At 43.4% G+C, this 26,581-nt stretch overlaps 1 protein-coding gene across 1 annotated transcript in view; it reads left to right on the top strand.

The window, feature by feature from the left end:
- The window catches only part of CSMD2 (CUB and Sushi multiple domains 2), a 1,417,205-nt gene that overhangs the window by 982,480 nt on the left and 408,144 nt on the right, over positions 1-26,581 (top strand). Inside the window, exon 14 of the mRNA XM_069223779.1 lies at positions 20,748-21,074. Within this exon, the coding sequence (XP_069079880.1) occupies positions 20,748-21,074 (327 nt within the window). The remainder of the gene's footprint in view (positions 1-20,747; positions 21,075-26,581) is intronic.

The raw sequence follows: 26,581 nt of genomic DNA, 5'->3' as shown, positions 1-26,581 counted from the left end.
GCCAAGAAGGTCATTCACTTATTATTAATGTTGTTTTTCATGTTGTTGTTTTTTGTTGTTGTTTTTATCAGTTTTTTTTCCATGTTTATCAACCAGGACTCACTTTTTTGCAGTATTTTACCTTTGATGTCATGCTTTGCTCACTTTTCGCGTTACCCTAATTTTTACGTTTTTTCATAGTGGTATTTGAAACACAAGGAGATGTATGGGAAAATAATGAATGGCTGAATGAGCAAGTGAGAAGCAGAGAATGCAACTCGCTCTTGACAATTGAAATAGTGTAGTAACATTGTTGTGCTTGCTACCAAAGGACTGAAGCTTTTGAAGTGCTGCAAATAAAAGGTTTTGCTTTGTGATACCTTGAGCAACTTGTGTGTGATTGTGAACTGGTTTCGTTTTTAAGTGGCTGATCTTGGAACCACAGAACTTCCAACTCACACAGTGCCACTGTGTGTCACACAATATTGGCTTTCTTTACACAGTCTCCCGGTGAAGTACCAAAATCACACCCTGGGACACAACGTGAGCTTGAAACCCCATGCATTACTCATTCCACAACCTCTGCAGGGCGCACACAGTAGTCTGCTTCAGTAACGTTTTGTGCTTGTGGCAAGGGGAAGGAGTGCCCATCCCTCGCCTTGCACCATCCCTTCGATGCCCATCCATACTAGCATAGGCTATGAAACCATGCCTCCTTTCTGGGCCAGGCTCATTCTGATGCCCTCTTTCCCTTCGAAGTTGGTAGGTCGGGAACCAGGAGAACTGAACTCAAGCAAAATGCATGATCCTTGACAAATCATGTCAATTGCCTGCGCCGCATTATCTATTGGGGTAAATATTGCAAATGCATTGAAGTAGACTGAATACCGGTGATAGCACCATTTTTTTTCATAACAAATGTAGTATTCGGTTCAACCTTGTAGTACAAAAATAAATTATTGGCTTTCCTTTTCCTCTCCCGTTGATGCATGAAACATTAGATAGAAAAATCTATCCACAGAATGCTGAGATAAAAATATTGATTTTAATAGAGAACTTTCTAACCACTTTCTTCTTCATGCAGCTTCCATGGATCGCCTGTCTGTGTGCAATAGATTTGTATTGCCGATCAATCAGTTGCGGCTGCTGTCGGGGAAAGTGGCAGGGCAGGGGGCACAAATAAAAAGACAACAAAACTAGGAATAAAAAATAAAAAAATACCTCCTGCCCGCCGCCGCATTGCACTGCATCACTGCTGTTCTGCACTCACTACAGGCTGCCAGGTACAGGCTCCCAGCCTGCCCTGTGGCCAATCCTAATGAATCTCTCATGCTGCTGGCTGCATGAGAGCAGTGTCAGGACTGGCCTGAGCACACTGGCTTGCACTCCCAGGCAGACTGGGAGCCTGTGCCTGCTGCCTCCAACCCTGCAACACAGCTCGGGTTGGAGAGAGCACAGTGCACGTTTCTTTGGCCGTTCTGATTCCTGAGATGGCCGGCCAAACACACACGCGCACTGAGAGAAGTGCACACCACTCCCCCCCCGCCCGTCATCCCCCATGGCACTGCCTCTTGAAAAACAAAACAGCAATAAACATTGTTTATTATAGTTCTATTTTTCAATTTGCAACTGCTGCTGGCAGGGGGGAAGACGCTCCTCCGCCATAACGGAGGAGCCGCCGCTGCGATCTTTATTATTTTCTTAGTCAGTTTAAACACTTTATCCCTGGTATCATGCAATCCATCTCTTTCCAGACCAAAAGCCCACAGGAGTCTAAAATATTTAGCGTTCCATTTGTCCTAGTAGTACCTTATTCTGTAAGTGTTTGTCTTGCTATGCTTTAAAAGAGATATTTGTTTGTAAACATGAGAACATACATATTTGTACAGTTCACAAGGCTTCCGTCGAGGGTTTTGTAGATCTAAGTAAATAACAGCGGTTACCAAATTAAATGTTGAAGAACTAATATATCTGCTACGCTGGGTTTTATACCTGCATTGGCTATGTTACTGGTAAAATGCTCTAGTCAGCTACATTAGACCATGGAACTAAGGGCATAGTTATGGTTTTGCGATAATGCAGTTTTGTGGCAAACTCTTTAGCGCTGGCTAGCGCCATTCCATAGTGGCAGCATTGTGCCATATCTATGGAATGGTGCACGCCAGGGCTAAGGATAGGCTGGCATCTGAGAAAAAGATGCTAGTTGGGGGGGAAGGCACTAGTGAGTCAGAAATTATGCTAGGTTGGTTAGCGGCAATAAATATGCAGCTAACTAGCCTAGCATCATTTTCTGACGCACTAGCACCCAAAAATGTCTACTGTCTTAGCAAAGACAGGTGTCATGCCCACCACTCCAATGGCCAGCCCAGGGGACCAGTGTCCCCTGGGCAAGGCCATAAGTCCCAGTGCCAGGCAGGTGGCCCAATGGAAGGGGCCCCCAATGGCACATTAAAAACAAACAAAAAAATACTTACCTACACTTACCCAGGATGGGGTCCCCCATCCTATGGTGTTCCTCTGGTGTGGGTGGGGGTGTTGCTGGGGTTTGGGGTGGGCATACGTGGGTCCATTCCATGGTGTTTGGCCATGGAAATGGGTCCACTGGTTTCCTAATGCCTGGTGTGACCCAAACATTAAATAATGGCGCTAAGCAGGCTTAGCACCATTATTTGGGTCCGCCTACTCCATGCGTGTCATTTCTGTGCCAGAGTATAACTAAGGCGGTAGGGTGTTAGCATCATATTGTGGACAGGAACTCCTACCTTGCATCTAATTAGTGCAAGGTAGTTTGTTGCAACCACATGACACTAACTCCAATATTTTGACGCTAGATGGGTCTAGCGTCAAAATACAAATATGGAGTTAGCTCAACACCATTTAGTGTCACATTTATTGACGTAAAAATGGCGCAAGCAAAGTATAAATATGCCCCTATATTTCGACCAATTTATTGCCAATACGTTGGAAAACAAAGCATTTTTCAAATGTATCTTGGATTTACTGGGGTCCTAAGAGATGTTGGAAATGTAGCTTCGGGCATGAAGCATTACATGGAAAAATTAGGAAATACTGCCAGTTTCTCAACTTTAGAAAAAAGGGTCACAAAGTTATCAAACCTAAACATCTTTTATCTCAAACGTGTTAGAAATAAATATGCAAAATTATAATCTTAGTTCTCTTCTCAGAAATGTACTTCCTGTTGATTTTTTGCACATTGAATTTTTGTGAATGGAATAATAGTTTGCAAACCGACCTAGGTACTGATAGTTCAGCTTGGTTCACAAAATTTTAAATTGCAATGGGCTATGAAATGACTTCCCTAATTCCATAAGCAGGTCTCAATAAGTGACCCCCGATAATTGGTTGCAATCACTGTGATGGTGGACTGAAAAGGGCAGCAGACCACTACCCATGTGATGGCATTTCAAAACACAATATTTTTTTAAAGCAACCCATGTTATTAAAAGAGCCAGTGCTGATTTACACAAAACAAAAACAAAAATTGGAAAACTTCAGTTGGAGAAGTCAGCAGTCCCATGGACAGCTGCCTATTCCCATTAGTGTTGCTAACATGATTCCCAAAGAGGAAAGGGCGCTTATGAATCTGTTACACCTCTACTCAGGGCTCTATAATTCCTCAATAATTTGCACTTGCATTTCTAAACCACTGATGCATTCCTTTCTGGATCAGAAATAGGAGGGTTATGCCCCTTTCATACTCCATTCTGTTTATCTCACAAGTCTTTTTACTAATGAGAATTAATTTTCTGACTCATAAAAGGACTTTTGCACATAATAGTAATCACTTTTCTGATTGAACCCTTTCCGTTTACATATCACAGGGTTTGTGACCATCAAAAGGCTCCATACATTAGGCCTTAATCTAATAAAATCAACATGTCCATGTTTCATAAACTCTGCACTGCATCATTTTAAAGGTGCAGGGAGGCGTTCTATTTACAAAAATACGATGCATCGCTGCACTTTCCTCAGTGCTGGCGCACAAACTGCCACCTAGTGCCAATACTGGTACCCTTGAACGATTGTGCAAGGGTGTCTGCATTGCAGGGATGATTGTTTATGTGCAGGAAGGGACACATAAACAATTATTAATGCAGCACACAAAGAAAGAGGAAAAAACAGGGAGAACTAGTGTTATTGCTCCCCCATCGCTCCACTTTAAGGCCACCCCTCGGTTGGCGTAGGGATCGGACGCATTCCCAACCTTGTAAATCTGGGAATGTTTCAGATTCCATCATGTTCCATGTGTGTTGCAAGGGAACACCCAAACAACACCCATGGAACACCTCTTTCACATTTATGCATGAAATGGGTCATATTTATAAGGCCATGAAGAGCCACACAAGGTGATTTTGTGTGGCCTTGTCAATATGGCGCCAGCGGAGCATAAAAAAATTATGCTTGGTGATGAAGTGTGCCAATAGTGCCTTGTAAATGGGGCCCTGGGTGATTTTTTTAAATATTTAAAAACATAAAAACGAACAGGCCCCAGGCCCTCTTATTAAAATTCAAAGGTGTTTGTGTGGTCGTGTGTGTGAATGCATATGTATGGGTGTGTGTCTGTATGTGTGTTGTAAGAAAGAAGCTAAAACTCCTGGCACCCCCTTATACCCAGATAGGAGGACAGTTGTCTCTTTATGTCTCTGCAGGATGGTGGTGGAAGGGCTCTGTACACAGGGTCTCATTGGCTCCCTAGGTGAGTAGAAAGGCTGTGCATTGGATGGGCTAGCTACACTACTTCTGTAGGGGTGTTCCTGAAGGCTAAGAAAGCAGCACAGGACTGCAACCTGTTCCATACAAAATATGTATGAGGAGATGGGCAAGAGCTGAAAGGGCCTTAATTGCAGGGCTGGTATGAATCAATTAAGTACATAGCATGGCTCTGTGGTCTGAGCACTAAGGAACATCCTGTTAGGTCTGGATTCACAGCGAATTTAGAAAAGGTGAATTTTCTTTTCTTATGCCCAGTTGGTGTCTGGCTTTGGGGTGAGTAGTCTTTAGGAGAGCTTAATGCCCTAGGCAAGGTGTGCATGTCTTGCCTTGTTTCTGAGCCATACTGGAAGTGTATGGTTCTAGGTGACGTATGTTGGTTGTTCCAATAACAGCTGCTGTGTGGATTGAGTCTGGAGTGTCTTGGAGCTCATAGGATGTTTTGGTGCCGTCACTGCTGTGATGCTAGCCTAAGACGAGGGCCACTGGCTTTATGCATCTATGCACCTGTAGTGTTTTCTGTGCTAATATGGATTCACTGCACTAACCCGCTAACCACATAATTCATCATCTGCTACATAATTTGCTGATTTTAACAAAATTGTTATTGCTCAGATAAACTTTACTAAAAATGCTATCATGCGTGTTTCCAGTCAATGTAACGTCCTTTGCGGAGGTTAACTGGTCATCTTTCAGTTGCTGATTGTTCTGTTTAAGTAAAGAGGTGTAACTTTAGCCCAGATAGTGTTAACTTGGGAAAAATGACGACATAATCAGTAATACTGCCAGAGATTGTGCTACATTACTCCACATATTTTACCTTTTCTTTTCAAAACATTTAGTCCACTACGCCACATAATTTGGACTTCCCCAGCTTCAGAACTCCAACAGCCCTGTCTAAGATAAGACCCTACAGCTTCTGGCTGGAGGGTCCCCCACCTATGAAGAGCTATATATTGTATGGCATTTACCCCAGTAGCCCTGTGTGGACAGGTATCTGTCCGTGTGCTTATTGGCATCTACCTGCAGGAATCCCACCCTGGCATATTCATGAACAGACCTGCCAACTTGAAAAAAAAATTGGCATGTGAAAAGGGTGAGTGGCCTTGGAGGGGACAGGGAATCGTGCTGAAAACTGTCTGAGAAGCCCTTCTGACAGTCTCTGCTACCCCCAATGACCTCCTTCCCCTCTATAAAAAAAAAAAAAAAAAAAAGGATTACCGAGAATGGATTGTCAATGTCCTGGGGTGTTTTCACACCCCGTAATGGACATCAGCTGTTCAAAGCCTTGATCGAGGAGCTGGGAATCCTCTCGTTTTCCCTACCACTTTTTGAAATCGGCTCATCACTGTGTGACCGTGTAAAGGGAGCTGATATCGCATGACACACAGTGGAACCATGAGTTGACAGGTCCGCATGAATGTGTCCAGGTGCTGCAAGCCATGTTACGTATTCTACTTTCCGTAGAATAGAGAGCTGTCCAAGCGCTGAAATGCGGCTTTCTGCGCAACACCCAGGCCTCGGAACATGCAGGGGCCTGTTACGGTACTGAAAAGCTGATTCCTGGAGGGGGCCTCTCTCCACATTTGCAGGGTTGAAAGGAAAGAGCCTGTACTGTGCCCCCTCTATACACGCAAGGAGAGCCCCAGGTGCTTGAAAGAGACTGGCTGCCGGATTCCCATGCTGAATGTGTACGGGGAGCTGTCCAAATGCAGCTCAGGTATTTGACGTATTTCAGCTTTTAGAGCAATCGGGAGCTGTCCCGGTGCTGAAAGGCTGCTTCCTTCACGATGTTCTCCCCCAGGACCTGCACGTGACCTGCACAGACATCGGGACGAGGATGCCTACCTTCAGAACTGTCAGGAAGCTGCCCAGTGCTGAAAGGCTTCTGCCTGCACGATGCCCCCTGACAGCACGTGTACAGCTGCTGCCTGCGCGCCCCCTACCCTTAGCACACGCCCCCTACCCTTAGCACATGCAGGGAATCGGCTAGGTGTTGAAAGCCTTCCTCGTTCTTGGAAACACCCACAGAATGTGCAGGGTTTCTGCCCGAAGGATGCCCACCCTCTGCAGGAGCAAGGAGCTGCCCTTGACTTGAAAGGCTCGTATCTACAGGATACCCAACAATCACGTCTGTCTGAAGGGCACCCACCCTTACCCGGTGCAGGGATTTGCCAGAGTGCTGAAGGTGACTTCCGGCACAAAGACCCGCCCCTACCCCGCACAAGCAAGGACTTGTTCATGTTTTCGAATGCGTCTCCTTGCACTCTGTCTACCTGCTCTCACACAGAGACAGCTCAATTCGTGTTAAAGTCGGACTAGAACATTATACTCTGCTGATTAATAGCTCCCTTAAGCCCCGCCCATTTGCTGCCACCTCGAGGCACTGAACGTCTTTTGAGGCACCCCTCTGTTCTCTGTCCTTCGTTTCTGGAGGGCATAGACAGAGGTACAAACGAAACACTGGCCCACATGCGTGGGCATTTGAACTGCAAAAGTAGAGGCAAATGTCAGGCTTGTCCATGGTCTGTCACTGATAGAAATGTCCTGCGTTCTCAGTCTGAGCATTTCGATCCTGGTTGATTGAGGTTTAGCAAATTCTAACCTGGTTGGCTACAGTAAATAATTCCAATGTGGTTAGAGCTCGGGCAATTCTCAACAGGGTAGTCCGTGTCCAGACACGATTAACCTGGCTAAGTAGATTTCAGACATTCAAAATCTGGTTCATGTAGGCTAGACTGTTCTAATCTAGTTTGTTAAGTTTCCAACAATTCTAACCTCATTGGACGGTGTCCTGAAAATGTTAATCTTTTTTCTTTGGGACTAGGCAATTCTTTTCTAGTTGGTCAAAGTTCAGCCAATTCTAATCTTGTTGTTTAATGGGTAGAGAACTTCAGTCTAGTTCAAGAAACATTGGAACATTTTGCTCCAGCTAATTAGAGTGGCGACGATTCTAACCTGATTAAGCAAAGACTAGAAAATTCTTGTTAGCTGAAATCGACTCTAAACAGTTTAGTAATTTGAGTAATTTGAGTCTAGAGTGTTACTAAATGATGAATTAGATCATTTGCATCTCTAATCAGGTTAGACTTAGTCCATTGCTTATAGTTTAAATATCACTAGGCTCGGTAAGGACCCCTTGACAGGTTCGCCTTCTTAATTGGCACTGTGGGTATTTTTATTCTTGTTAGTCGTGCTCCAGGCATTTTGCCTTATGACGTGTTACTGATCAGTTACCTATTGTCTGGGTGATTACCGTCTAATCATGTCCTATCTGGGTTACCTATTTACAGTCTGCGCGCGTTAGATTATGTCCACTGTTGTCCACTTGACTTTAAGCTAGGCTAGTTCTGATGTGTCTTCATCTGAAATGTTTTAATTTTTGCTTGCCTATTCTAAAAAGGCATTTTATTTACAGACAGAAAATCTACATTAATTTTGGTCGAAAAGATTCTTTGTGTGATCTTGCAACTTCTTTACTCTGAAAGTTAATGAAAAAGAAAATATCCCAAAGTGACTGGATTGAAAGGGTGGGCTGGTGCACTCTGAGGATTTCCAACTGCTTCGCTCTTGTAATTCCAGTTTAACCATTTACTATTCCATTAGGAGCCTCTCACGTCCTCGAGCTGTTAGCTAAATGGCTGTTAATGTCCTCATTATTTGAGTGGAGGCACTTAGCCACAGAGGTTAAAGGCAGCGGAGAATGCGGGCTAGCAGGGGGCCGAGGGGACTCGCGTGGACAAAACGCAACCATTTCATGAATATTAAATTAAAAGTCATGTCTTCCTTAAGTATGCCTGCCTGTAGTGGGCATAGCCCGTATTATTTTATTTTAAAATATAAATGTTAATACGGAGAGTGTGTGGCGGAGCAGAACATAATAACAGGAGATATAGAGCGGAAAATCTAGACTGGCCTCAAGTGGAGAAAACTGGTGTCAAACTGTGGGTCTGTGCTAATGGACGTCTCAATGAGCTGCCCGCACACTGGGCTCGAAGCGGAGAGGGGGCTTGTTGTGGCATCCAACTAAACACATGCGAAGTGCACCACCTCGCTCTAGTAGTACGCGCCTGCCGCGCTGATCATTCATCCCAGCCAATTGATTAGTGCCACAAACTGGCGCCCATTGGGGGTGTTGGGTAAGAAAGACTTAATGTACTTTTAAAAACACGGATCAGGAGTTGGAAGAGAGGTAAAGCATAAGCCGAAATAAGATCTGATATAGTGATGGAAACTGACAGAGTGGGGATTTGTGGTTTCATTTTGCCCATCACTTGCTATAGGTTTTATGTCAGAATATCGAACACAAAAACAGCATTGTATGAAAATATGACAGCAAGAATATCGACTACCAAAATACATTACAGGGAAATATATATATATATATATATATATATATATATATATATATATATATATATATATATATATATATATATATATAAATTAATATATATATATATATATATATATATATATATATATATATATATATATATATATATATACAGGTATATAGAGATATAGATATACTTATATATAAATCTATACTTACATGTATATTTCCCTGCACTGTATTTTGGTAGTCGATATTCTTGCTATCATATTTTCATACAATATATATATATATATATATATATATATATATATATATATATATATATATATATCCTACTTGCAGTTGCCAGTAAAAAGGTATAGCTAGGACAATGTTTCCATGGAAAAAAACATTTTTTACTTGCTTATATCTCTGACCCCGTTTGACGAATCTTCACAAACATTTACATAAAATGTGCCCCAGTAATTCTTGTTGTGCATATAAAGTTTTGGGGTGATCCATCAAGCGTAGGCTGAAAAAAAGTAGGGGGCAAAAAAGCTGCGTTTTCTATGTTAATTACCTTTGAACATGCGTATTGCCTGAACCACTGGACTGAATCACACCAAATTTGGCAGAAAGCTAGCTTTCAGTACACTGATTACACTTTCGCTTATTTGAAGTAAATCTGTTCAGTAGTTTTCAAGAAATTAAAGAAAATCCAAAACTGTATACCTCTGGCAGCGACAACTTTGCAAATAATGATGAGTTCATCAGGGAAATGCAGAGCTTTGATTGACTGCCAACACTACAACCAGGAAGTGTTGGCAGCCGTCTTGGGACTCGGTTTCAGCGGAGTCAAACAAAAAACGCAAAAGAAAAGGAAAAGCATCAGGGTAGGTGATGTTGAGGGCCCAGATGGATCCCGCCAGAGCAAAAAAAGCACTTAAAAAAAAAAAATTGAGTGCAAATTTGCAGCAAAAAAAAAAATAACAAGCATAGACTTCTGCACTTGTTTTTTTAAAGCCCCCGGGTGGACCAGGTCTCGGAGGTAGGTAAAAAAATAAGGAGAGGGGCACACAGGTCCACCCTCCTGGGCTTATTGTTGCCCCGGGGACCGTCACCTCCCCAGGGCTTTAATGAAAAATTATATGGGGGGCTGCGCAGCACCCCAGCAGTCCCAGGTACCACCACCTCTCCAGGGCGCAAATGAAATGTAACACGGGGGCCATGCGGCCCCAAAAGATTCGGGGACCACCATCTTCCATAGACCCCCGCAGCCCTGGGGTCTGCCACCTCCCCAGTGCTTAAATGTAATGTAATGCGGAGGGCCACATGGCACACCCCACAGCCCCTGGGACAGCTACCTCCCTGAGGCCTTAATGAAATGTATTGCAGGGGGCCTCACGGACCCCTGCAGCCCTGGAGACTGCCACCTCCACAGGGCTCAAATGTAATGTAATGGGGGGCCACATGCTGCCCCACAGCCCTGGGGAACACCACCTCCCCTTGGCTTTAATAAAATGTGATGTGGGGGGGCCCCCAAAGCAACAGGGCTACATTAAAAAAATGAAAAGGGGTCCATTGTGGACCCGCGAGCCCCAGGGACCACCACCTCTCCGGGGCAAATAAATTGACAGAGGGGGGTTGCATGGCCCCCCTTTAGGAGCCTTTGATGACCCAGGGGACCACCACCCACCAAGGTCGGCTCCTGCTATGCCCTGAGGTGCCCACCCCTAGGACATAGCTTATTGTTTCGACAGCTCCTGCAAAGCAAAAGCAAACAATGTCTGCTTTCTGGCAGTGGGAGCTGTCAAACAGCTCTGCTGTCAGAAAGCGGAGTTTTCATTTGTTTCCCTGCACGCATGTTTGCAGTCCTGTCCTTCTCTCTCTCTCTTCCATCCCATAATGGAAGGGAAGAGAGAGAGAGAGATTGTCATTACAATGGTCTCTTCATGCAATGACTTCACAGAGCCAGACTAGCAAAATGTTTGGTGCCAATGTTATAGTTACATTTGGATGCAGAGCAGAACATAGTCAATTCTGGCTTAATGGTCAAGGTCTTGTGCTGTCATTCAGTAGGCTGAAGGTGCAAATCCTACTACCGTTTAGCAGTGTGTTTGTTTATTTTCTAGTGTTTTGACTGTTAAACCTTCCTAGTGATGGAACATTCACATTTGTTTCCAATCACATGTATATGTTGACGGTCATAGGTATGTCTGGAAGCACCATAGTAAGGAGACACCTATGGCCTAAAGGTTAAGGTCACAGACCCTCACACTGAAAGTTGAGTGTTCTACTCCAGGTATCCCTGTGGTAATTTTCCTTCTTTAAGTTTGTTTAAACTTCAAAAGTTTAAGGTTCATATTGGAAGATGATCACTCTGTGGCCAACCCCCGCTGCATATTGCCTAAGGCTACCCATAGGCCATGTGTGGCAGTGATTGGATTAACGTATAGTAGTGAAAAGTACTTTACGTTAAAAAACTCACAGAAATTCACTAAAAAAACAGAGGTAAGAGGGACGTTATAGTTAGGAAATAGAATTTTAAAAAACCCATAGAAATTCACTTAAAAAACAACGGTTACAAGGATGTTATAGTTAGGCTCACAAGTGTACAAAACCATAGAAATTCAACTTTTATAATTAGAGTTATCTCAAGTAACTACAACTCATGTCCTCGCCATGCACTGGTAATTACCACACAAATTATGACACCATGGGGGTCATTCCGACCCCGGCGGGCAGCGGGCGCCGCCCGCCGGGCGGAGACCGCCAAAAGACCGTACCGCGGTCAAATGACCGCGGCGGTCATTTTGACTTTCCCACTGGGCAGGCGGGCGACCGCCAAAAGGCCGCCCGCCCGCCCAGCGGGAAAGCCCCAGCAACGATGAAGCCAGCTCCGAATGGAGCCGGCGGAGTTGCTGGTGTGCGACGGGTGCAGTGGCACCCGTCGCGATTTTCAGTGTCTGCTTAGCAGACACTGAAAATCTTAATGGGGCCCTGTTAGGGGGCCCCTGCAGTGCCCATGCCAGTGGCATGGGCACTGCAGGGGCCCCCAGGGGCCCCACGACACCCGTTCCCGCCAGCCTCTTCCTGGCAGTGTAAACCGCCAGGAACAGGCTGGCGGGAAGGGGGTCGGAATCCCCATGGCGGCGCTGCTTGCAGCACCGCCGTGGAGGATTCCCTGGGGCAGGGGAAAACCGGCGGGAAACCGCCGGTTTCCCTTTTCTGACCGCGGCTTTACCGCCGCGGTCAGAATTGCCCCTGAAGCACCGCCAGCCTGTTGGCGGTGCTTCCTCCGTCCCCGAATGACCCCCTATATATATATTCACTTAATTCCTTATGGAAAAATTAATGGGCAAAATGTGTTTTGGGAGCCCCCCGTTTTTCTTGGCCCCCTGAATGGATCACCCTGAAATTTTCCAGACAGCAGCTGATATGACTGGCAAATGTTTTTGGAAAGTTCCGTGAAGATTTGTCAAGTGGCGCCAAAGATGTATATGCAAGTAAGTTTCTAACTATAACTACCTCGTAGCGACCGCCTCTAGGTAATATATATATATATATATAGTCAAGGTATATATATGTGGAGTTAAGTATTATAAACTTACCTTCACAATATTTTGTAAGTTTATAATGTGGGAACAAAAATTTTGTAGCATAATATTTTTTGCTCCACATTCCAGTACCATATCCTTTCGGAGTGTATCTACAAAGAGACATGGTTGTAGGTGTAGGCTGGTCAATTACTCATCTAATATTGACAATCACTTTGGAAACTAGACAAAGTAAAAAAGGAAGCCATTTTCCCAGTTTACAAGTGTCTGCAGTTTTGTTCATGAGTCTTTATTCCACTTGTCATTTTTCAATCTGTGGAATTCACATCAGCGTCTCCAAAATACCACTGCTATGCTACAATATCAAATCACACTGCAGAATTTCCTATTATTGTTCTAGCCTGTTTTATGATGTTTCTGTAGCTCCTAAGGCACATTATGTCAACTGCTCATGGCACAGGTGTCATAGATCTATTGAATTATCTCAGGTTCTGTGAGGGACATGAGTAGTACACAATGGGCCTCATTTACGGGGCCCGTGGCGCAGGCCGGGGCAGCAAGTGCCTTCCTGCGCCACCCTGTGCCACCGGGAAAGGACAGAAATGCACTGTATCTAAAAGATACAATGCATTTCTGTCCTCTCCCCTTGCGCTGGCACACAAATTGCTGCCTAGCGCCAACGCAGGTACCCTTGCACCATAGCGCAAGGGTGCCTCCATTGTGGGAATGATTTTTTTTGTGCAAGAGGTGTTTTTCTCTTTTTATGTGTGCTGCAGAATGCAGCACACATAAAAAGAGAAGAAAACAGGGAGAAATAAAGATATTTCTCCCCATTGGATCATTCTTTCCCCACCCTAAGGTGGACTGTGAATTTGATGCATTCCCAGACTTGTAAATCTGAGAATGCATCAGATTCCTTTGAGTTCCATGGGTGTTGCATGGGAACATCCCCAGCAACACCCATGGAATGCCCCTGTCATGCAGTGTTATGCATGAAAGGGGTCCATATTTACAAGGCCTTGAAAAGCCATGCAAGGTGACTTGTGTGGCCTTGTAAATGTGGGCAGACACACTGCGCCCGCTGGAGAGTAAACAAATGATGCTCTGGTGGTGCAGTGTGCTGCTAGGGCCTCGTAAATGAAGCCCAGTGTTTTAGACATTCAGGTACGTGGGATATTACATAAAATGTGCGTTTAATCGCCCTTCTGAAGTGAGTATATTTTTTCAAGAGCCTCGCATCTCCATGAATCTTCTTGTGCCAGAGTAGCCCATTACTTTTTCCAGGATACCCACTCCGTCACTGTCCCCAATATACTATCACTGTGCCTGAATGTCCCATCAACGTGCTCGAATATACCATTGCTGCGCCATGGTATACAATTTGTGTGCAAGATAATCTTAAATTATTCAGGCAGAGGGATGTGACGATTTGCCTTATTGATGGGGTACTTAGACCTCATAATGGGATATTGTGGCACAATGGTGAAATAATTTGAGAAATTGATGAACTACTAATAAAATATTCTGGCATTTCAATTGGATATCGAGGCTTAGTGATGGCACACCATGACACAATGATTGTATATATTGTGGACACAACATCTAGTTATTTTGGCACATTGGTGTCATATACTGGCAGAATAATAGGATTTTCTGGCACAGGAATGAAATATCCTGCTACAGTCATGACAAATTCAGGCAGAGTGATGGAATATTATGGCGCGGGGTTTGGATATTGCAGCACAAAGATGGTTAGTATGGCAAAACGATGGAACATGCTAGTGCTGTAATACTAAATATTGCCACAACAATGGCATGTTCTGGTGCAATGAGGGGATATTTGGACACATTGATGTGAAAGTCCAGCATAGCAATGGGCCATCATATTCTATAACTGTGCCTGAGCAGCCCATGTTTGTTCCTGAATACCCCTTTTTGTTGGAACAGGCCAAAAGTTTCATATCATAATTCGGAAATATACCACCATTTTGCAATGACTAAACAAATGATATGATGTTTGTTAAAGAGCTGTGCCATATAATAACTTCTCAAATGTTGCCAGGGTATGTCAAGTGCTGGATCCTGAAGTTCATCATATGCCAGGGGGTCCTCGAGTTTCTCTGATTGGCAATACCCACTCATAGGATAGGCAACCAAACATAAAAGAACATTCCACGTAATAGTGAAATTATCAAAATCTTTAGTCCCAAGGCTTTGTCGATTCACTGCAAAAAGTTAACACAGAAGTACCACAACCACAACACAGTTTACAAACAGAGAAAACTTTCAAAGGGACTGGATTTTTGGTCTCTTCATTTCTGGCTTCTTGCACTTAATGATAAAACGTGTGGTGAGGACCCACCCTTTGCATTCAGAAAATTTAATATGAGATCCACTGTGTGGGTGGCTAAAACTGGCTCTGAGTAGCACCCTTTATGTGATGATTTACATTTTGTACAATAGTAATAATATTATTGTCCATGGGTGCAGGGCACTGCCAAAAAATCGTCTTTTAGTGCATAACTAGCAAGTGCTATTAAAATATAGCTCAATTTATAAACATCCAAATGATAAAAAGACAAAGGCTCTGGTTATCAGTGACTCAGAGGGGTTGACGATAATTATCGCACCTGGTAAAATCCGATACCCCAGGGTTCACCGTTTCTCACATGCGAACGTTATCACCTATTATAGGTTCAGCCTACAGTAATGGGGTATAACATGTAGATTTGTTGCTGCAAAATGCACGTACTTCTAATTATCTGCCTTTTTCCCCTAGATACATTCTGGCAGGATTGACCTTCTCAAATGCAACACTATGTGCACAATTTATCTCACCCAGTAAATATCGAGTGTGCTAAAATCTACACAACACATATTGCTGATTCCAGTGTCTAAAGAGATTTGCATAGGGGTCAGAATTTTCTGGACTTCTTGTAATCAGGGCCTAAGTTGGCTCTGGATTTAAGGATGAGCCCTTTATGTTTCATAGGGACCTTAGAAATGAGTGACCAACTTACAATTAATTGGATGATTTTAGCAATCAAGTGGTTTAGAGAAGCTCCTTATGACAGCCTCATCATCTAGTTGTGGAGCCTAGCTGAGCATTCAGGATTGGAGCTTTTGACCGCTCATAGGATAGGGTTTGCACTCAGCCTTTTTCCTTAGTTGTCTTATTCCCATTTCTAAGTAGGCCATTTCTTTTCCAGGTCCAAGAAAGATTTTCCCTGTAAGAGGTTTTAGGCTTCCACTAGAAAAGGCAGGGGTGTTCTGCTGTCCAGCCTCCTTTATTTACGTATGTCTTGTCAAATCTTCAACATGTGGGGATTTATGGAAGTGGATCTATACTCTTCTGCATGCTCCTCCTGATAGACGTGGAAGACATAAGTGGAACTGCGTACCACATGCACCAATTCCTCACCCTTCTCTGTATCAAGCTCAGTTGATCCCTCTGGTCCCCTTCCTATCGTGTGAATGTTCATCATGATCATTTCACAAACCACAACAGGCACAAACTCTCTGCATATATACATGTATGTGTCATATACATATATATATATATATATATACATATATATATATATATTTATAGTAAACCAAGCTGAACTGCTGGACAATATCCCTTTTGTTCCACTTTCAACTTTTCGTCCTCCACTTGGCACCTCAAGATAGAGTACCATTGAGCCACCCTACTATGTCTTATGGCACTTGGCTGTGGATCTCAAGTAAGCTCCATTATTGGACATGTTTTGCTGCGCAGTGCTATCTATTCTCTCTCTTGGGCCATCCTCCACTCAATTTCTGTAGACTCTCACACCTCATGCCTCTGCATTCTACTCTTTTGGTGTCTCCCTGCTGATCGCTGGTAGTGTTGTTGGCAGTTTGCCATTCACCTTTCTAACTAATTAGTACCTCTCACTGATTATCATTGGTTGGGAGGAGTGCATTTGTGAAATCTTTGCTATTTCCGTGATTGAGTGAGGTGATGTAAAATCAGTGATATGTCTAAGAACAAATATCAGTTATAAATCAATAGCACCAAGAAACCCACTTGTGAGTAAACATGCATTCGACAGAGGTGCCTAACATGTTAAGTGATATTTATGTGTTTGCTTAGAAGGGGGACCTCCTATTTCCCAAAGTAATACGGGATTAAGGCATTACAGAAGGAAAAAGATATCAAGGGGAGCACTGAACCACTGATAGCACACACCTAGGGGTCACACAAATGCCCTGGATGCACTGAATCTCAGAGCATAAATAGGAAAGGCATCTATCTAAAGACGAGTGCTCCTGTGGAAGTTGAAAGGGGGAGTTTTTATCATAACTCGTTACTGATGCTGCCCTCCCCCCACATCCATCACGCCAGCGAGGAAGGGTGCTGGAGGCCTGAGACATAAGAGAGGGATGCACTCACTCACAGTGTGTCCTCCCACGCACCATCCAGTGTCATCAGTAGGAAGACTTCAGGGGGTCTGGGAGGCAAGAAGTCATTACATCTTTATGGTATTTTGGGGTGATGTAGTGGACTGGGTAGGCACATTAAGGGCAACATAGTAAGTTAGGAATTGACAAATTTCTCTCAACCTGAGATGTGCATGGTAGGTTCCATTTATATTTATCATATGGAAATGTATCTGATGTGGATATCCTGAAGAAATCTGGCATAGGCCCAGCCCTCCAGAATCAATGGCGTGCGCTCTGGCTCTATAAGCAGCACTTTACATTGATTGTCTGCGAGCCACATCACAATACTATAATAATAAAACGTCGCTGCTGATTTTCACTCATTGTTCAACACTGCAGAAACTGAGAGGCTCACAAGTCGTCAAACATTACTCAGGCTTTTATCTCAGCAAATGAGAGTGACAATCAGTTGACCTCGAATTGCAGGCAACGATCTTTAGAAAGCATTATTGCACAACGAGCTGGAAAGGAAAAAAGTTACATTTCTGGTGGGGAAGTAGATGCAACAACGTCGGTGTTTGTCAGCAGTATATAGGAAAAAAGAATAGGGGCCGAGCTGCAGTCAGCTCGGTAGATGGTCTATTCTGCTGCAAACCTCACAAGAAAAAACAATAAAATAAACTCGAGTCAAAGCTGCCATATAGATAGGACTACAGGGAAATTGTCATTTTGCGCCCTTGCAATTAGGCAGCATGTCTTTGATATATGTTTTATAGACAGAAAAGTAGAAAGCACGTCAAGATGATTTTTTTTACCGTTTAGACCAGAGCACTTGGCATACTGAATCCTGTGTTCTCTATTTCTGATTTGTACAAGTGGGTGTTTTAGTATGCAAGAAGAAGGACTAATTAGTTCTTCAGCCAGCTATTATTGCACAGTGAGAGGAGGCTTTAAGTGCACATAGATGAAAGGAGTGCATAATACATCTGGTTGGTTGGGGAATTGATGGGTGTATGCTAGAATATCTTTGACAAAAATCTCAACTAACATAAATATTGTGGCCTGATTATCTTGTACAAAAATAACGTCCCATTAGGTTTACATTTACTATTATTAACTCCAACGGAGCAAAGGTTTTGTAAATAATATTTAAGGCATAATATTTTTGCCAAATAATATTTAGTCCACAATAATCTGGTACCATACTGTATAGTAGTTTGGGTGGATTGGTTTGTGTATGAATACATATTGCAAGGGACTGTGTTTTCATTGGACGATGAATAGATTAAGGTGGCTAGGGGGACTAATAGGGACTTCAATCTGCAATGGATTAAATCATTTATGGATACCTATTGGCCAGCTCAGAAGTGTAGTGGTGGCTTAAAAGTGGTGATCTGGTTTTGATAGGCTGTGCTTATTGGATATCTGTATGTCAGCCACAGCCCGTCCTTTGGGGCTGAGGGGCCACGCCCCCCCACCTTTTGCCCCTCAAGAAGAGTGTCTGTCAGGCTGAGCAAAGGTCAGCCTGACAGACATTCTTCATTTTCAGGTCAGGCAGCCAGGAGCTAGACAACTACTATATGCTCAGGCTCCCGGTCGGAAGAAGTCACAATCCTGTGAACATGACCTCTTCAGCCTAGCAAAGGTGGCTCGAGGCCCCCCCCCCTCATGATGTGGGGGGATGTCACCGATTGCTTTGGACCGGGGCTCTTCAGTTTTACGCCCTGTAGCACCCAGGGCTGAGTGTCAATCAGTGGCACCTCATCACAGAGTGAGGTGAGGTCAGCAATATCGCTGATCCCATCCCACTGTATGACGAGTTGTGACTCCTGCCTTGCCTCACTGGCTGACCGTAGGTTAGCCAGTGAGGCAAGGCAGCAGCCCCAACCCTCCTGGGACCTCCGAGGCAGAGCTGAAGGTAAGTGTGTGTGTGTGTGTGTTTTTTTAATGAATGTCTGTTGCGTGTATATTTGAATATTTGATAATGAGTGTTGTGCATGTATGAATGAGTGTGAGTGTGCATGTGTGCCTGTGTATCCCGCCCGCCCCCTCACTCCTAAAATTACTGTCAGCCACTGCTATATGTGTAGTGGATTGGATAAGTCAGTGAGTAGAGCAAATGAATAGCATGAATGAAGAGCTTGACTTTGATGTGGTGAGTCTTGTCTTTTGATGCACAGGGGACTTGATTGACATATGATCGTTTGGGCCAAATATGTTGTAAATGGATGAGTTAGGATTCAGTTAAATTATATAAGGGCTGGCTCAACTGGTGAGTCTCATATTGGTAGCCAGAGAATGCCTTTGGTGATTTGCAGATTGATTAGCTCGGAGACAATCAGTCAACCAATCAATCAGGATTCTTAAAAAGCACATCTACTCACCCGTAGGGTTCTAAAGGTGCTGAGTGTGGTGGCCGGGCATTGGATCTGCGGTTTAGGTGAAGAGCCAGGTCTTGAGGTCCTTCCTGAATTGCGGCTCCAATGGTGATTGTCTGAGGTGCACAGGCAGGGAGTTTCAGGTTTTTGCAGAGAAGTAGGAGAAGGATCTTCCTCCAACTGCAGATCAGTGGGACGGTGGCCAGGGCCAGTTGAGCAGAGCAGAGATGTCTGGTGAGAGTGTAGAAGAAGAGGGGGTGGTTGAGGTATGCAGGTCCGGCATTGTGAAGGGCTTTGTAGGCATGCGTGAGGAGCTTGATGTTTATTCTTTTGTTGGTAGGGTGCCAGCGAAGGTCTCTCAGTTGGCCAGTGATGTGACTGTGGCATGGGATGTTCAGGATGAGTCTGCTGGAGGTGTTCAGGATGTTCTGCAGTTTCTTTAGGAGTTTCTGGGTGGTGCTGTTATAGAGTGCATTGCCGTAGTCTAGTCTGCTGCTGACAAGCACATGGGTGATAGTTTGCCTGGATTCGGTGAGGATCAACTTGAAGATCTTAAGAAGCAAGCAGAGCATGTGGAAGCAGGAGGACAAAAATGCATTGATTTGGCAGTTGTCTCAACTGAATTATAGGTTAATTTGGTGCTGCCAGATAATGTATAACTGACTGAATGCATGGTTGTGTGGTGGGGTTAGTGATTTCATACTTAAATAGATGACTGCATTGCTGAGCAGCAATTTAATGGATGAATGGATAGAAAGCTATGGTGATGGAAGGATATATGACTGGATATCAATACAGCTAAGGAGATGGACTTATGGCTTTAGAGATGAATGCATTTATGGATGCATGATTGGAAAGACTGGTGGTTGATTGGGTTGATGATTGAATGGAAGCAGTAATGTCTTTGTACAGATTTTTGGGATACTAGGTTTTATTTTGATTATTACTGCATAGTATGGAAGTTTTTGTCGGAAATTCATTAATCGTTATGTGGCACACTAAATCTGCCAGTCCTTTTTACATGGAATAAACTGTTGTTTAAGGACTGCCATTAGTTCAGTTGCACGGTGGATAAGAAACGAGAATTGATTTGTACAAAGTGTAGAGAAAACACCTTAATTACAAAGCAGTCCCTCCATTTCTGCCATGGTTGTTGATTCTATTATATTGAGGTCCACTGTTACAGTTTTGCAAAGTTAGGCCAAATAATTACATGCTTCATTTGCCTGTTTTTGCTTCTTGGCAGTATTTACTTTCGTGATCAAACTCCATGTGCCCCAAATCATGGCATTTTCCCTTCCTTCCATTTTACTCAGAAAGCATGCTTGACACAATGCAAGCTGAAGTATGACCAGTTTGTCTTTTTTCTCTTTCCAGTTTCTTGTTTTTTCAACTTCACCACACCCTCTGGAACAGTCCTATCCCCAAATTACCCCGAGGAGTATGGAAACCAGTTGCACTGTGTCTGGCTTATCATCGCCAAGCAAGAGAGCCGCATCCATCTGGCCTTCAATGACTTTGACGTTGAGCCCCAATTCGATTTCCTGGCAGTGAAGGATGGAGGAACAGCGGAGTCTCCAGTGCTGGGCACCTTCTCAGGGAACCAAGTTCCGCCTTCATTGACCAGCAGCGGCCATGTCACCCGGCTAGAGTTTCAAACCGACCATTCAACGGAAAAGCGAGGCTTCAACATCACATTCACAAGTAAGCAAATAGCCAATAGAATACTACTGTTTGAGTAGGTACATTTTTGGTTTCTAAGGACTATATCAAATAATATGAGATACAGCCTTGTGGTCTCTTTAGAGCTTTAGTTATAGGTAGACAGTTCAATGGAAAAGTAGGAATTGTATAGGTGGGGGACCGGATTAAGACCAGTCTATTCGCCCCTTCCAATGGAAAACCACCCTAGATGTTGTGACCTCCTGTTACAGAAAGAAACGAAGACACCATGACTTTCTTGCGTTAGAGAATTAATGCTATTCTCAGAACGTATTTATTAACCATCATAAACATGACATAATGACAAAAACGTCAGGAAGACCTGGCTGGTGAGGCTGGCAGCATTGGTGTCCGTCAGTGGCGTCCGGGAAGCATGATGACTTCAAGAAGGGCTGCCCCTGTATTTAACCCCCACCGGATGCCCAGGCAACCCTGCCAGCCTGTGGACAACCAATGGGGATCGCGGGTAGAATCTGCAAAAATTTAAAGCTGTGGCCATCGTTTGCCATAGGTTTGGACTGGTCAAATCTGGTCTGAACTTGTCCCGGGGGCCACCATTTTCAAAATCACTCATTCTCAAGTAAGTTTAGAAAGTCATTGCAAATTATTTAACATAGCTCTGTGAAGCATTAATGGAAAAGAATATCAACCCTGAAACCAGATAACATGAGTTTTATCATGACTTTCACAATTGACTAAACTGTGTGATCCGGGTCAAGTCAGTACGTTGGCTCAAATCAATGTACCTCTGTGTGGTTGCTTCCCATTTCTGACAAAATGTTGTGCCAGACATTGTGTTTCACAGACTCTTTGATTTTTATCCCTGTTTAAATGAGGTGAGATTAACTCTGCAATACTCAAAACTCCGGTGATACAGAATATGCGGAAGTGTGCATCTGTATGCATGCCTTACCTACCTCCTTCACGAGTGGCTAGTTTGTGACATGGTAAATACACAAGCAGACTTAGAGAATCAGTATTCTCTGTATAAAGTCAGATTGATTCTTTAGCTGATCCAGGAGGTTCGGATCTATGGCTGATTTTCAAGATATCCACATAAGTTACATTTACATAGATCTAATGGATGTAAACGGAATCCATTTACGTTGGGCAAAGTGAATTCTGAAAATGTGGCCTGGAACCAGGCATAGCGGACCTATGTTCGACACTCCAGAATTAGTTCATGCAGAGGAGTAGGGGGACAATCCATTGTGAGCAACTAAGGTCCCAGATTCATGATATCAAACCATACTCTATCTCAGCAGAGTTCTGCAGCCTCAAAATGTAAACAATAGTTACATAAAGTTTTGAAAGTGCTTTTAATTACTTCAAATCCATTTGCAAGACTATTTACAAATCTAAATGTCAGCACGTTTAACAAGAAGTCATTTCTATCAATCGTATCTCAACCCGTTGATCTCCTTGATAGCTACAATTGTGAAATACTGCATTGCTAGTGTTTGGCTTCAGTAAAAGGACAGTTGTAGTTCCTTGAGAAGAAGGAAACTGGGTGGTGGCTGACTGCTTAGGTGACCATTTGTTTATTGCATATTTCCCAGATTCTATCATAGCAAGATCTGGACCCTATCGCTGCCAAAGCATTAGGACAACATTTATGGATCAATTTGTTTTATTGAATGTTCTCAAACATAAGATTAAATCTACTAACAAAGCTATGTAGTCTACAACCCAAAAGGCAGCTTGTCAAATTGAGTATCATCTAAATCCTCTGCCCCCCAAAATAGTCTGCTCCCTATAAATGTCTTAAAACACCGAATCGGGAGAATGCGCAATACATCAATAGTCTAGTCCTTGTGTTGCCAGTTGCCCAGCGGTGGCTGCTCCCTTAGGGCAGAGGAAAGTTGCCCCCGCTGTCAGCACAGCCAAAAAGGTGAAAAATAAAATTGTATAAAATACATTTATTACCTTTTATTTTTTATTTTTGACCAGCCAGTCGTCTTTGGGGTGGGGCCACTGCTGCTGACTGGCATGATACTCACTCCACAGTTTACACTGCACATGTCATTTTGGCCAGCCTGACATGCGCAGTGTAAATCTCTCCACTCAGCTGTCTGAGACAGCTGGGTGGAGAGCAGCCACAGGCCCCCAGTGCCTGCTGGAGGGTTGAAGCAGCCCGCTCCAGCCAATCCTGGTGCTGCTCTCATGCTGCTAACAATATCAGCAGCATGAGAGCAGTGTCTAGATTGGCATGCAGCATTCAATTGCTGCACTCAGAAGCTCCAAGGGATGAGGACCGGAGGAGGTGAGCCAGCGGAGGTAAGTACAATTTTATTTTTTATTTTTGCCCGACCAAATGCCTAGGGTACCAGCTGCTATTACAGTTGCCATGTTTGCCATCTTGCTGTCAGTTAGTTTGTCGAATCTAATACCATAGTCAATCTTCTGCAGTGTCAGTTGAGTCTTGCTATGAAATTTGTGCTGGTGAGGGAGGTAAAACATGCAGAACTGTCAAATACTTGGGGCAGATAGCTCCCAGAATTCAGAGGAGTGAATGTTATAAAAGGGGCACAGACCTCTGTGTACTCCTCCTTAGTGTGAGTCATTGTCAACTTCTTCATTAATAACAGGTTCCATAGACTGTGAAGCCATTGGCCATGTTCTGGGGTTTTGTTCATCCCCAGTTGCATCAGGATCATTTGATGTGCAGCACATAATGCTAGGGTCATCTGTCTGCGTACCTAGTTTATAATTTTTCATATGAATAGTCCTTGATGTTATATCTATGATCAAGCAGATACAAATTAAATTCAATTGTAAATGTATTTCTTGCATGCTAATTGTCTATGCCAAAGCAGCTCAGGCTTGTGGCTTTCTGTGAGGGAACAATTTTTGTTGATATTTGATTTTTGTGTTCTTGAAAAGAGACCTAGGGCCTGATTTAGAACTCAGCGTACGGGTTACTCTTACACAATAGTGATGGATATCCCTTATGCTGAAATTTGAATCCCATTCTATCCTATGTAAGTAAGTACAGCTCTCCAGATTTCAGCTCACTAGATATTAATCACTGTTGTGATGAACTAACCAGTCCACCGAGTTCTAAATCAGGCCCTTAGTGTCTAATTTAGTTATACGATATAATGCACTTGTAAAAAGGCAGATGAGCTAACCATCATGTTTGTGGCATAGTAACTAACCAGCTAAACTCTAAATCCGGCCCTTAGATTTAGAGTACATGGTCATTTGTAATATTTGTGTGAAGGAATTAAAAAGAAACAGTTCCCAAAGCTTTTGGTCTACTGCCACATTCTAGAACAGGTTGTCCAGCTGGGGTCCAGAAGGGCAAGGTCCATGCCAGATTCTCAGGATATTCACATAAACTTTACTTACAAGCAACACATGTAAAAGCAAATAGCTTAGCTCATTTAAATATTGTTTCTAGAATTTTTATACATATACAGACCTCTAGATATGTGCTAGTCTCCACTGTCCCCAAACCTATTTAAGAGATATTTACTCAAACTAAATTAATTACTGGCAAGCAGAGTAGATCCCTTTCCATGCTATTTTAAGGGGCATCCACATTAGTTGAAGAGCTTTCAGAAATAGTCCTTCTCTATCACTAGTATTGTCTAAGGACAAGACCATATGTAGTGCAAACCATGTTGCTAAATTCCCAATCCTTTGAAAGAATGAAGAAGAGTGAGGCTTAGACAAGATGTCGGGGAACAGTGGGCGTAGTGTCCCACTTCTTACCAGATATCACCTTCAATGGATTACGACAGTGCCTTTGGCACTAGGTGCTATGTTCATGGTCAGATTACTCCACTGAATGTGGTGCTGAAAAATAGATACCAGCAAATATCTATATTCGGGCCTAAACTTTTCCCAGGCCCAAATATCAAGGGAATATTGTCCCTGAGTTAAAGGATGTCAACAGATTTTCAATTTCTCCCCCTTCAAAATGATGATACTTAAAAGAATCATTTTCTGGTATATCCAGAAGCCCTACTGATCAATATTGATCGAGAGGGTGCATAACTACACATCCTAAAGCCCAAAGAAAGGTAGCATTATTGGAGTTTGAAATGAGATAAGTGCATTGTCAATACATAGTGCTTCTCTTTTGCGGTGGCATAACACAGTGCTTCTTTTTGGCAGCGGCTTAACTCAAAGTTATAAGGTCCCATGCAAAATATGAAGAGGGGCCTTTTAGTCTTTCACATTTCACAAATATGCATTCACCTTGTGCTGAATGGGTGGAACCTGAATCATGGTATTACTTCAAATCTGTACCCCACTCTGCTCTGCAGGGGCTTGTATTATGGCCCTTGTATTTGGTTTTTCTGGCTTCAAGAACATTCAAAAAGTTATTTTTTAAATGACATCAGGAGTGGCTCTGTTGAATTAATGTTCCAATATCTGAATTATTGGCTAATTAGTCCCACTTCTCTTTCAAATATCTATGCCTGATATATGGGAAGCACTTCTACAGCTTGGATTCCTGATAAATTGAGGAAGTCATCCTGTTTCTTTCAAGGATTGTCTGCTCATCAGACCCCGCTTCCAGGCTCAGCTGGGAGATCCTGTTCTTCTAATGGATCATACAGGTGGCAACAGCTATGGAGGGGCTCATGCAGCTGCCACAGATGTAGCTCCATGAAATTACTCACATCTTTAACTTTCAGGGAATAATATCACAGCACAACGGAAGTCAATGGATCAGGCTCTGAGGTGATGGCGCCAAACATTGCAGATGTTGTGTCAGCAATGTCATGGTGGCCGAAGAGAACACACCTCCTGGCCTGGATTCTTCTCGTTCTGCTGCTTCCAGTCATTCAGACAGCAGTGTAAGTCTTTGGGGCTGGTTAATCGCTAGAAACCTAATGTTTTGCCTATTTTTAATTTTAAAATAATTATCTTCAAATATCCTTTCATTATGTATTCTCTAATTTAATTCACTCCTCTGTGATAGAAGACATTAAACCTCATGCATCCTTTTGATATCACAATAGCATTTATTAAGAGCATCATTATGAGTCTAGCGGTCCAAGGACTGCCAGACTCACGGTGGCTGTTGGACCACAATACTCCAGGTGGTCCGAGCTCCACATTATGACCCTGGCGATCGAATCGACAGGGGATCGCATTCGCCGCCGGGACAAGACTCTAGATGGGCTGATGGTGGCTGGAATTGTGGTCAGCCCCTGCAGCACCACCTTGCTGATAGTGACTCCTGTTTCCGCCAGCCTTTTCATGCAGACTGGCAGAAGCACAGTGCTGGGGGCCCCCCTGCCCAGCACCTTTGGAATGCGCACTGTCTGCTGTTGAAGTAATGCCTTAAACGATAAAAATAGATCTCAGACTTTAGATTTGAGATAGTCTATTGTGTGTTGACTTTCCTTAGAATTAGTATTTCTGGCACAAATGAACCCATGTTATCAACTCACACCTGGACAGCGAAAATCTCAGTGGTATATCTGTGAAAATATAACAGGAGAAAAAAAGGATTCTCTGTCACCATTATG

The sequence above is a fragment of the Pleurodeles waltl genome, chromosome 3_1 (assembly GCF_031143425.1).
Source record: "Pleurodeles waltl isolate 20211129_DDA chromosome 3_1, aPleWal1.hap1.20221129, whole genome shotgun sequence".
Classification (NCBI taxonomy): domain Eukaryota; kingdom Metazoa; phylum Chordata; class Amphibia; order Caudata; family Salamandridae; genus Pleurodeles; species Pleurodeles waltl.
The sequence above is the reverse complement of the archived record's forward strand: the minus strand, read 5'-3'. Positions and strand labels throughout refer to the sequence as shown.